Genomic DNA, 13,452 nt, shown 5'->3' on the forward strand with positions numbered 1-13,452 from the left:
CTGGAGGCGGTGGTGTGACAACCTTTGAACATGATTCCGCAGGAAGATTGTGTGTGTGTGCCATCAATTAAGTTGTAAGTTTGCAAACAACCCAAAGAGATAGCCAACAAGGGAATGTTAGCAGCCCCCGATCCATCGCCCATCACCCATTCTCTTCCTTCTCGCCCTACCACTCTGCACCGTAAAATATTTAATACGCAAATGCAATTCGTTTGCTTTGCTTCTACGCCCCAAGCTCATTGAACCTCTCTCTCTCTCTCTCTCTCTGTGGCGCTACAAACAAAAGACTTAGGCAGCGAACTTGCACGCAGGCGGAGCGCGGTGGGCGCAGGGCGCAGGGAGAGCACAGGCCAAAAACGGGTTTTGTGCCAAACGACAAACGCAGTGCCATAGAGCCAAGCAGTGCCATAGAGCCAAGCAGTGCAACGGATTTGTAGAGCTCTCCCCCCGCCCACCAGGCCACACCCACCCAGCACTAGCAGTGATGCGTAGCCCCGCTGCGTAGCTTGTGGAGCCCCAGACAGGGGCAGGACAGGTTAGCCAGCCAGCCAGCAGTATGCGATATGGTTGGAGTTGCTCCTGTTCCCAGGCCACGACATGCACAAACGTGTTCGCAGGTGAGTCATCGCTGGTCAGGTACCAGAGGGATTCTGAAACAGGTATCTGCGAACAATATTTCACAAGATTGTGCATGTCTTGAGGCTGAGACTGAGACTGAGGCTGAGACTTTGGGCTTTGGCTATTGATTCCCTTTAGCTGGTTTTTGTTGTTGTTTTGTGTGGATTTGCAGCATGGGAAAGTATCTGATGAATTGATATATCCGCAACCTTCGAGTGCCAAAGTGCCTTCGAGCGGCTTGTCAAAAATCCTACACACACAGATTGGCGGCTGTAAATATTTCAACAACATTGCTCGAGTGCCTGTGCCTGTGCCTAGTGTCTGAGGGGGGGTATTGTGGCCTCTTTGTCACACGTCGCTTGCTCAATGTAAATTAAGAACAGAGCAGAACAGAGCAGAGCAGAGCAGAGCCCCACCAGACTACCATTTATGGCAGCGCAGCAAACTGGTTTGCAATTAAACAACTAAACAAAACAAAACGGGGGTGTGGTCGTTTCGGGCCGCTATACCCGTAGTCAGTATACATACACTTTTGGTTATGTTTTTTAATTTTAAAAAAAAAAATTTTACTTTAATTTTGCCTCTATAAAATGCTATTATACATCTACTGTGTTGTCCTCTTCTACACCCCTGGGGCCTGAACGCGGCGGTGTGGGCGGGGAATGGTTGTTGTCGGCGGGGGGGGGGAGCAACTAAATATTTCATTCTGGCATAATTATGATCCGTCATTCAGTGCGCGGTTGGTCATCCATCTGCTTGTACCGGCCCCGTTCGTCCGTGGGGGCGGGGGGCGGGGCATCCTGTAGCAGGTGTCACTGGTCGGAACCAATTTGGTGCCCAGCTCTTTGGTCGGCGCTCATCGAGCACAGCCAGCAGCAGACAGCGCAGCAGACAGCGGCACAGCGGCATATCGCTCGGCTATGTGATCAAGATTATATACTTTATGGGGTCGGAAACGTTTCCTTCTCTGCGTTACACACATCCACTTTTACCACAAATCTAATATACCCCTTAACTCTTTTTTGAGTACGGGTATAAAAAGAGAATTATTAAGCAAAATGAGTCTGAAATTAATTATTTATGCGCGCAAGATAAGCACAAGAGACGGAGGAGGAGGTAGTCAGGCCACAAGACAAAGCACTCCCAAGCGCAAAACCACAAAACCCCCAACGGAGAGATCCAACGCAAGTGGGCGTACCCAGTGGCGGAGTGGAGGGGCAGAGGAGAGCTTCCAAGAATCATAAGCCATAACTCTAGGCAGGGCAAATGCTGGCATAGGACTGGAAAAACAGTTTACAGTTCAGTAAGCACTCCAAGCAGCACCGTTTTGGGCAGGGGCAGGAGCAAAGTCAGGGGCAGTGGCAGTGGCAGGGCCAGTGGTGGCCGTGTGGTAGCTGCCAACGCGTGCCAACTGGGCAGCTGCAGGCGCAGGCGCAGGCGCAGACACCCCCCGACTCGTCATACACGAGTTCACAGCTCCAGCTCCATCAGCCCGCATAATTTCGAGTCCAGAGGCCAGAGCAGCACCCGAATCCAGCACCCAGGAGCAATATGCCACAGCCAGAAGAGATAAAACCTGCCCCGACCTATTACCCTCTTAGGTGGACCATGACATTTGTTGAAATTTGTTCTTAAATTGTATTCTAAACGGAGTGGCCAGCCCAAGTTGCAGTCTGGCCTGCAGCACAACGAATTTCCAATAAAAACCGAACCCAAGACTCAAGCAATGGTTATATCATCTGTGTAGTACAGCCAAATGGAGGGCGGTGGCAGATCCACAGAGCTCTCCTCCTCATCCGTCAGACCGTTCTCGTCCAAGGTGCCGCTCAGGTCGAGCTGCCCGCAGGCCGTGCCCTGTGTGGAGACATCATTTAAGGAGGGGACCAAGAGAGAGAGCCAGAGATGAACTTACTCCATGGGAGAACTTGCGCCACTCGTAGCTGCCCGCATGGTGATTGTAGCGCTGCTTGTACTTCTGCTGGATGTCGTAGATGCTGTCCTCGTTGCACACCGTCAGGAACAGGGTCTGGGCCGTCAGCGCATTGATGATGCGTATGAGGCGTGCCCGCTGCGTCACTCTGCCAATGTGATAGAGGGGATCCTGACTCCACATGGCGCCACTGGTCTTGGCAAACTCGCTGAGTGCCACCTCCAGTATGGGCGGAAAGAGAACACGGGGACGGCCAGTTCTGGCCGATATCTCCGTGCGTGGCTCCCCGTTCTCATGGAAGAAATGTGTCAGATCCTTGCCCGCATGTGCCACCAGATAGTCCATGTTCTGCAGAAGATTCAATGGGGGGGCTAAGTCTAAGTCTAGGTCTATTCAGGGGAGTGCGAGTGCGAGTGCCCTACGCTATTCCAGTGATCGAAACGATCGCGTATCATGGCCGTCAGATCGTAGACATTGTTGTGTATGCTGATCCAGCAGTCGTCCTTCTTGTTGTGCAGCACTATCTCATCCCTCAGATAGTATCGCAGTTTATTAATTGGTTGTTCCATCTCACAGACTCTCAGACACACACACCGCGTGAATATGCGAATGTAATGAATATAATTTGATTTGATTTGACTGACAAAACTGTTGGAAGCCCCTTCGACTCGGCCCATTAATTCTCTGACTGTTCTAACGTTGCCAACTGCGTTGCCGCTGCCAATGGGCAGGGGCAAATGATCTCTCTCTCTGTCTCTCGGGAGCTCGGATCTTATCGCCTCGAATGCCATCATGGCGGCTGACTGTCGGGCAGGCCAATTAATTTCAGCCACAGCCACAGCCGCAGCCGCTCGAGTGGCATCTGGCTTTCGGGATGCCATTGCATAATTAGACGCCAATTGTCAAGTCGTCGCCGGTTGCCTGGCCCCATCAATCGCTGGCCATAAATAGAAACAAAATTAGATTAATGACTGATGGCATTTTTAGTTTTGGTCTAACCTCCGGAGGTTACAGACACTCCACACGCCACACTCCACGCCACACTCCAGACATTCTTATTGATGAGTGCACTGCACTTTGAAATATTTCCCTGCAGCTTGTTCCCAAGCTCATGGAGCTTCAGCTATTCAGTGGTCAGAGGAGTGTGGGGTGGTGTGCGAGACTTATGGGATGCCACAAAATGTCTCTGACTTTTGGATGTTCTGGCGTGACAGTCGATGCATTAAACTGAAACTTTGGGTGGCTATATCTTTGGGTATATCCATGCTATCAGCACCAATCAAAAATCCTGTAAAAAGTCGAACAATTTTGTGTTCAATTCATATATTGTTGTGAAGATACGCGTTGCAGAAGCTGAGTAAACATTATGAAACTGCGCAGGGTCAACAAAGCGGGGTTTTTGATTTTTTAAAAATATTTTGGCGGCTTATAGAAGATTCGAAGTGCAATGAAGTGATCAGGCCTAAGGGCTAATTTTTGTCTCGTCCAAAGTGCATTCAAAAGTTTCCATTTGGTCTCTGAATAATTAGGCGATCATTTTATAGGTAAGCCAAAACTAATAAAGTTTTAGGCTATGAAATTCCTCCAATCAACAGAAGGTTTTACCTCTCCTGCTGACCTCTTCCACTTCCACTATATTTCGAAAAAAAGTAGTAGGAAAAACTGCTCACCCCTTTGCATCCTGTCGAATGGTTTCAATTTCAGTTTCAGTTTCATTTTCCCAACTGAACTTTGAACTATGCGCCGCTGTCTGGGGGGGCAGTGGCAGCTACCAAAAGGTAACAACAAACTAATGGACACACGTGATAAAATCAACTTCCGCAGGATTACAAAGTCAGCGACCTGGCGGGCCCGCAGCTGCCGCCTTCCGTTGCGCATGCGCAGACACAGGAGTCCAGGGATTTGCCCTGGCAACGGCCAGTGAGAGGAGAGTGTGTACACAAAACATGACCAAACAATACACAATATACCCCTGCATAGGTGGCCAGGAAGGGGTAGCGTAGCACCCTAGCAAACGAAAGGATACTGTGCGGCCCGCCTCGAGTGGCATCTCATATTGCAATTATGGATTTAGTGCTAAAAGGATTTACAGATATCCGAATGCTTAATGTTTACTTTAATTGGTTTATGTGTCGGCGCCACGCGTCGCTCTGAGTGGATTTTAATATTGCCACAAGGCTGTCTGTCTGTCGCTTGAAGCAGGCTGCGTGATTGCAGCAGCAGCAGCTGTTGGTGGATGGATAACCACAGCCGCAGACGGCATCAGTCAGCAATTATATGGGCTTGGCCTTGCCCCAATAAAAGCGGCATCCTTTTTGGCAATGCCAAAACAACACAAAGGCAATCCTTCGGGCAACAGCAGGGCCAACAGCAAATGCCACAGCAAACGGCAATTAATCACGCAACAGTCTGAAAACGCAGACAAAAATTGTGTCAGATGAATTGACTGATAAAAGGATATCCTGTAAAAGTATATGGAGCTGAAACAGCAACCAATGGGCATGCCAAACCTCTGTGTAAATGATTATAGCAGCGATCCACGCACATTTCTCCACAAATACCTCAGAAGATCTCCATTTGTGACAAACTGTACCTTCAGGCTATATACGAGTATAACCCTTGGAATAACCCTTGAAAGAGGCACCAAACCGAACAGCAAATTGTTGACAAATGTTAAATACAGACAAGAAAAGGATACAGAAAACCATATATATAAAAACAGCTAGACCCTGACAAGGATTGCAGCACGAATGCCAGCTGCCAGTGTGGTGGCGAAACAGTGGATGAAAGGACTCACTCACCAGTCAGTGGTGGCTGTGGTGTCTCTGGTACTGTGCTGCTGGTGTCTGTGGGTTGGACTGCTGATCAACAGCCACTCAGGACTATTTGCATGGGCGGTGGCCACAAAGTGAAAAGTGCTGGCCAGCAAGGGTGCGAGTCCCTGCTAATTGCCTCCAAGTCAACTGTGAAGCTGCCACATATGCTGAGCAAGAGTTTTCCCATTTTTCCTAGCCCACAATGAGTTTGGGTTTCCTATTCTTAATTTGTTTGCACGCCGGCTCGTTTTGATTTAGTGGAATGGCAACAGCTGGCTGCCTGGTTGTTCATTTGACACGCCAGTCCTCCTCCTCGTTCTCCTGCTCGTCTTGATCTCTCTGCCCAAGGAGCTTGATGGTTGCTGTTGGTTGCCCTGCCCCTGCAGCTGCAGCTGCTGCTGTTGCTGTTGTGGCTGCCTTTGCTGCTGGTCTAATGGGTCTGATGTGTCTTGGGTTTTGGGTTTTGGGTCAAGGAGGCAGGGGCACAGCCGTGTGTGCGTGTGGCAGGCACAAGCGAGACGCTGCAACAATGCAGGCGAAGCCAAATAAAACTCGAAACTGGTAAATGCTGCGGGCTGCAATGAGCAACCCCAAGGGTCCATATAGCGAACCGATGCTCAGTGCCAACCCCTACGCACTGCACCGCTCCACGCTGAGCCACGTGCGTCACGCGCAGTCGCAGCCAGGGACCCCGAATGTGGCACTTGGAACCAGGCCCCGTTACGAATCGAACAATGCAATGCATTGGCCCACAGGCTTTTGTCAGATCAGAGGCCCATTAAGTGTGCGTTATGAAAATAAATAAAAACTAGCAGTAAAGCAGTAAAAAAGTAAAAAAAAAGTAAAGTAAAAAAAAAAATACTCCTCGTACTTTGTTAATGCAAATGACAGGAAGTGTGCACTTGAGGGCCAGGGCCAGCATCAGTCGCCGTCCCCGTCCCCGTCTACGTCCTCGTCATTGTACTTGTGCCCCCAGAGAGAGGCTGCAATTATATTGCACCAAACAAAAAGAAACACAAAAAAAAAAAACAAACTCACAACACAATTGCAAGTTTAGCGACAAAAAAAACTGCTGCAGCTGCAGACACGAGTATATACATATATTTTTTTTTAATTTCCGATTTTTTGCATTCCCCTACTTTTCCAATACTTAATTCAAATGGCAATTGCAATCACAGTCCGTGTGGTACGTAGGCAAACGAGAACAAGTACGAGAGTCCAAGTCCAATTGTGGGTAAAGCGCGGAGATCTGCGAGTCTCTGCCTGTCCGATTGCCTTGACATATTGACAAAGCAACGGCGCCAACTAATCTGCAGCAAGTCAAGTTCTGCCATTAGCTAAATATGCTAAACATGTGCATTTGTACTTTTTGCACTTTAACTAAGGCGGAATTAAGTCTCTTGAGAAATTAATTTATTAATTTCTTCGTCTGATGAGTTCAGGCAATAATTATGGATTACAATTAAAGCAAACAATTTAATACAAACAGCTAATAAGGCGGCCAAAGTATCATTCGTTGACGAAGAGCAATAGAGGGAAAGAGAGAGCACAGTCAGTGGTGCAGCAGGAGAGTTGAGCCCAATTATTGTTCGGCATTTGCACTGCCTACTGTACCACATTGTAGCTACACATGCATAAGTATGTAAATATGTACGTATGTAGATATGCTCCCGCATGACAGCGAGCATATGCAGCCGCTCTCTCGCGTCTTCATCTCGCGCCTTTCTGGCTCTGCTTTGCTTTCCTTATCGCTCCCTCGATCTGTCGCGCTCTCTCGATCTGTCGCGCTCTAGTCGATCTGTCAAAGCCTCGCTTCGGGCACGGGCTCGCTGCTCTTGAGTAGTCTTGCTCTGGCACTCATTTAACTCTCTCTATCTCTTTCGCTATCACATACACACACCTTTCGCTATTGTTCTGCCGCTGTACTAAGTATTAATAATACACCATAATAAACTTTATGTATATTAAACTGAATAATCATTCTCCTTAGTTCCTCTACATCAAATCCACCCAATTATATGAATATGTACCTTTTCCAGAGTTCTCCGTAATACACCGCACCAAACTAACATCTAAATACATTCGGCCCATCCAATTATATATACATATATAAAAGTAATTCCCTGTATTGTTGCACACATAATAACTTTGCCGTATGCCAGACACCATTCTATGGAGGTTCTACCTCCCACAACGTTTCACCTTTTCTACAACAGACAAGCAGACAAAACAATTAAATGTGACCACAGGGTGGCTGCATTATAGTCAACACCCCCAAGCCAGAAGTGGCAACAGCTGACGGTGTCCACAGGCATCGCTCACCCGCAGACAGACTCAGTCTGCTCTCCCTCTCCCTCTGTTCTGTCTCTCCTGTCATATTGAACGTGACGACCTTTGTCTATCGCAGGGGTACATCTCTATGCGTTTCTCTGGCATCATCAAAATTATTGTGTAAATATGCAACTAATTGAAAAGTGTGCCGTAATTCATTAGAAGGGCAGGGCAAGATGATATCAGCCAGCACCCATGATACATACATACATATGTATATGTATGAGCAGAAGCAACAATGCTCTGGCCAACTGTTATCCTGCTTGGGAGCAGGGGGCGCCTGCGCATAGGACTGGACTACCCGCGATCTGTCTACATGTTAGAGGGAGTTTCTGATTGCTATCTAAGGGGAGGGAGTTCATGTTCATCCCACACAACTGTTCCTATATCTTATATATATATTGTAGGTACATATGCTTCAAGCGGTGCGCCTGCGCAAATCTCAATAAATAATACGCGTAATTTTGCCAGCATATGGGACAAAACGGTTTTAGGTTTCTGCGGATCATAGCTGAAATCGTTTTGTTCCGAGCAAGCTGGGAGGGATGCAGTACATCTGGAGGTTTGAATAAATAACATCTGTTAGCAGAAAGGTGGCACTTTTCCCATCGAAATTAAATCCATAGATCACTGCTTAAAACTTATAGCAAATAAAAAAATAAGAATGGAGTAAAATCCATAGAAGATAGAAGCCTTTATTTCTGATGCTTCCAACATAAATAAGGTAGGGCTTACTATAATTTTGAATTATTCATTTAATTAATTTGAGAAAAAATCTTCCTGAAATAAATGCAATTAAACAAAATGTTGTGCCATGAATGAGTTGAGTTGTTCTCCTCAATCAGAGCTCATTTGTTAACATTATTCCCTTACGAGAGCTCCCAATTAATGCCAACTTAATGGAACACATTGTTCTGCAGGGCATCATACCCTGTCCCCAGCAAACCTCCAACCGCAGCTCGACATTCACTTTGAGCAATCAGCGTTGCAGTCGACACCTTGCAGAGGCAGAAGAAAATGGCAGAAACAGCTTCCTGGGGCCAGCGCAAAATGTCAGTTGGCCTGCCTCAAAAACGGTTCCAAATTGCATTATGATTAGCAATAATTTTATGGCCCAGCAATAGACGAGAAGACGAAGACGAAGACTGAGACGGAGACTCCGTCTGTGGGGTACTTTGTCATGGAAGTGGCATGCAACATGCAGTTAGACACGACTCGGGGCTTTCGCATGGCATGTTGGAATGCAGTTGGGGGCGGCCAAGCCCAAGCCCAGGCCCAGGCCCAGGCCGAAGCCCAAGCCCCAGACCCAGTTAACAGTTAGTGGCTGCCAGTTAACAACAGCCAGCAGACAAATGGCGGCAAAGTTAACAGGCAGCCCCAACTTCGGAGGCTCCCCCATCCCATAGCCATCTACTCGCTCGCTCTCTGGCAGTGTCTCCATTCACGTTGCGACATTGCAAGGTCGCGCCGCCTCTGTTGCAGCTCCCCCGAAGCCAGCAGCTTCCTGCCATTCATGGCACTTAATTGCCAGGCATTGTTGCTGCTGCTCTTGTCGCTGTTGTTGCTCTCCACTCGCGGTTGTTGTTGTTGTTGTTGTTGTTGCCATTAAGCAAAAATTCCTTTTTGGCGTTTCACATTGTCGTCTCGAGCAGTCGACAAGTTCGCATATTTTTTGCAATCATCTCAGCGCATCCGTTGTGCTCCCTCTCCCTCTTTATTTTTGGGCAATTCAATTAAACTTTTCGCTCGCTCAGTTAATATGATTACCGTTATTGCTGTCCCCTCTGCTGTTGTTTACTGACTCTGTTGCAGTACGAATTTGTTGTCTTTTCTGCTCTGGCTGGCTGATGCTGCCCCTTTGCGAGGCGGCCGAGCTGCTTTTGATGCTGCCTCGAGTTTGCTCTTTAAATATTTTTTATTGATATTTATTGAATTTCTGTGCCCATGTCCCCCCCATGTTCTCTCATGCTTAAAACAAGTGCCAATTTGTGTGGAGTTTATTTTCCAGACCACAACACTTGTCTGCTCTCCTCTGGAGTACTCACTCCATGGTGGATTTCGTTCTGTGGGAGAGGAATGTGGAGACCGATATGCGAGCATAATTCGATTTGGTTGCGAGATTATATACTTTGTCGCGTGATTATAGTAAAGTTGGGCGCTAAATGAAGGATCTGACAGTAGAAAAGTGAAACTAAAGACTGTACTTCACACTCAAAGCTTCATCGATTGATGAATTTAATTTCTCTATAATTTTTTGCTCTTCTAAACTTTTTAACTGAATATTTCAACTGTCCACACTCTACTCATTCTATTCTCTAATAACCTACCACAGAAGTCACCTCATTATGGACTAGCCCATACCAATAGCCATATGCATACCCATACATATGTTACCATTCGATTTCCAGTACTTAAATTATTTGAAGGCTGATTCTGAGCACGTTTCCCCGGGGCCATTCCGTGCGAAAATTTCCGACGCCTCGCCGTCTGCTGCGGCATCAACATATCATCTCTCCGGCAGGCACTGCGGAGTGTGCAAAACAAAGAAAAAGTTTCAATTGAACATTTGTTTTGAGAGAGCAGAGCAGACTAAACAAAACGGCATTTGGCCAACTGTCTGGTGAGTGTTTTGATGGCAGTATTTGAGCACGCGCCAAATGGTTCAGCGAGCGGAATGATTGTGTTGAATCGCCCTCACCCTCACCCTCAGCATCAGGATCAGCCTTAGCCCTACCCTGGCACGGCGGGCATGGGTCGGTGTCGGTGTCGGTGATGTGCCAAATATAGACTGGCTGGGCGGCGGGGTTATGGGCCAGCTGCTGACACTGGCATTAGCTCACACCAAATGCCACAGCAGTGTGCCAATAGCAACACCAATAAACGAGGGCACTGCTCACTGATCTGTGACGAAGTTTGTGTGCCCTCCAATGAAGTTCGAGTAACCATAATATAGGCATAAAATATCATTTAAAATATCTTTACTCTACAACCTTTATGGCTATGGGAAACTATTGGAATTTTTCAAATATAATCCAACCGCTTAAGAATGCTGGCCAGCTGCTCCACACTTGCCCCATTCCATTTCCTAGCAACGCCTTTGCACAGTGGGGAGTCCCTGACCCCCAGGCAATACTTACACTCCATATTGCACACTCATCGTTCCCCATTGATGCCTGCCTCAGACAGCTCTTTTAATTCGCAGCAAATTCAATCATTATGCAGCCTGATAATCGATTTCTTTGATTCGCTTAAATTTATGCGAATGGTGGATCCAAAATTGTTGCTTTGTGTGTGTCTCTTTGGGTGTCTCTCTTTGTGCTGTTTTATTTTAATGCTGGCATGTTTTCTTTTCATCAAATTTTAATGTTTATGTCAGGCCTTTTTGGTTTGCCACATTAATGAGATTTTTTATGGGCTGCCAAATTTGGTAGCCGTCCGAAGGCTTTTGCCCAGCTCGTAAAAATGCTGCCTAATACCTGGGACAGCGACCAGACCACCATCGCCATGACCATCCATCCCATTCATTACGATTCCCGATGTCAGGCAGTCAGTAGGAAGTCGTCTTGGCGTATGGCGTATGGCGTCACGGGGAAAAGCTAGAGAGGCGAAAGCTCTCTCTCCCAGGCCAAATGGATCGACGTCATCTGCCCCCCCCACCACACGACAGCATCATCCATCGATAACTCACGTGCTGTGTGTGTGTGTGTGTCTGTTTATCTCTCTTTCTCTCTGTGTGCTCTGTGGCAGCCACATATGAAAAGCGAATTTTCTCCCCAAAGCGCAAAAACGAAAACGAACACGAGAAACGAAAAAAAAAAAAAAGAAAACGTCGGAAAATTCGATGTGATGTCGGTCGGGGGTCGAGAGTGTGTGTGAGAGTATTTGGTTTTTCTTTGGTCAAGTTTGGCTGCTGCTGCATGCTGGTCGCCTGCTACAAATATCGGAAAATTCCTTTGAGGATTTGCCACAAAGGCGGAAAAGCCGCAGCGGCAACCTTTGATGATTCTCCACACACGCCACAGCACCGCCATCAGGCAGGGCAGCCATCTCATCCCCCTTACTGGTGCTCCGGCTCCGGCTCCGGCTCATTCGCTCCCTCTCTCTCTCGCCCTCTGGTGCTCCGTCTGAGCATTTCCCGATAGTGCGACATCCATTTGCAACCCCCTTAAGAAGCCACCCCTCCGCCTGGCTACTGTGGCAATGAAAAATGTTTTATGGCTCCTTCCCTCCACAGCTCTCTCTCTCTCTCTCTTTGTCTCTCTGTCTCCCCTTAGTTCTGCTCTCTTTATCTCCTCGAGTGGCACGCCGGCTGCTGCTGCTGCTGCTTTTTGCACGTACTTAATACTTTTGACTTTTTGGAGGAAAAGCATTTCCCGGACTGAACGTGTGTGTGTGTGGCTGTGTGTGAGAAGGAGCGAGTGAGTTTTCCTAAGCGGTTTTCTCAGCTGCCACACAAACTGTTTCTGCTGCTGCTGCTGCTTCTGCTGTCATTCCTGTTCGCCTGTTACGTAATTCGCGTAATTTATTCAATTTTGAGAATTAATTTTTTAGCACCCGCGACTTTTCGGCTACGCTACTCATATGACGCCTGTCCCGACACGGATTCGGATTCTGGTGAAAAGACATTTACATATGTACATATACATATATGTATATATGTACATATGTATGTACTTGTGTGATTATATGGAAAATTATGGCTCATCTGCTTGTACAGCACGTACTCGCGCATCTTTATAGATAATTCATCGGTCTGGTCGGGTACAGGGGGCACTTATTTTCTTGGTTTATAGGAGATCATTGGACAGGAATATTTGCATTAGATTAATTTATTTAAGATTTCAAAACAAAAAACATGTCGAACTCTACGATTTCTAATATGAATGAATCGTTCCAATACACTTGTTTTCTTTAAGAAATATATAACAAAATTTCAAAGTTTTTGTTGTTCTTTTCCGGCCAAGTAGTTTCGAAAATATTTTGTATTCTAAATTATAAACTAGCAATGAGGAAATTAATAATAATATTATCAATATTAATCGTCCCCGGCATCGTTTCACTCTCATCGGAAGTCCAGGATGTCCTTTTTGTCCTTCGGGGGCCTCTGGGGGCTCGAGATCTGCTGCTTGCCTATCCTTAGAGTGGGACTGAAATTCAAGTTTTTAGGGCTAAAACCTAGCGTTCGGTTCAAAAATGCTGCATAGTTGCATGTTGCATGGAACTCAAAGAAGAATGAAACTTGCAATAGACAATGGCATTTTTAATTGCCTTAAATCGGTCATACCTCGCGCGTTAAGTGGAGTTTAAAAGATAAAAGTAAACCCATTTTTAAATGCCAATGTTTTTTCTTCTTACCATTTTCAGCAAAGATTTTTCCGCCCAAAAATATGCAACGAATTTTGATAGGTTGTTATCGCTGTTTTGACACATATCTGACACAAGCTGGCTGCCATGAAACTATTTATGGCGCCATGAATGGGTAGCACTGTTTTCGCATTTGAATTCAAATTTATAGTTAAAATAAGCAAAATAAACCAATAGTGCGGTGCAGCAGCCTTTAATACCACTTGGATGATTCTTAGCATTTCTCAACTAAAATCTCCAATCCGAATGAGTAATATTATTTGTTGTTTCGCTGTACATATTTATTCACACTTCCTACCGCTTATATTACAGTGCTTTCACTCCCGTTTCGTAAAGGACATTTTCCCAATAATGAGACAACAGGCATAAAACAAGTAAATCCCTTGAATTTTT

General features: G+C 46.5%; 1 protein-coding gene across 1 annotated transcript; it reads right to left on the reverse strand.

Annotated features, from left to right (window-relative positions):
• Positions 1–2,226: 2,226 nt before the first annotated feature.
• LOC111076797 (cytochrome b5 domain-containing protein 1) lies at positions 2,227–3,218 on the reverse strand. The gene is made up of 3 exons (XM_022370772.2): positions 2,971–3,218; positions 2,531–2,896; positions 2,227–2,472 (listed from the first exon to the last, which is right to left on the reverse strand). The coding sequence occupies exons 1-3, from the start codon at positions 3,115–3,117 to the stop codon at positions 2,338–2,340; spliced, it is 648 nt and encodes a 215-aa protein (XP_022226464.2). The 5' UTR covers positions 3,118–3,218; the 3' UTR covers positions 2,227–2,337.
• Between the last annotated feature and the right edge of the window lie 10,234 nt (positions 3,219–13,452).

This window comes from Drosophila obscura, unplaced genomic scaffold, assembly GCF_018151105.1.
Source record: "Drosophila obscura isolate BZ-5 IFL unplaced genomic scaffold, ASM1815110v1 contig_200, whole genome shotgun sequence".
In the NCBI taxonomy this organism is placed as follows: domain Eukaryota; kingdom Metazoa; phylum Arthropoda; class Insecta; order Diptera; family Drosophilidae; genus Drosophila; species Drosophila obscura.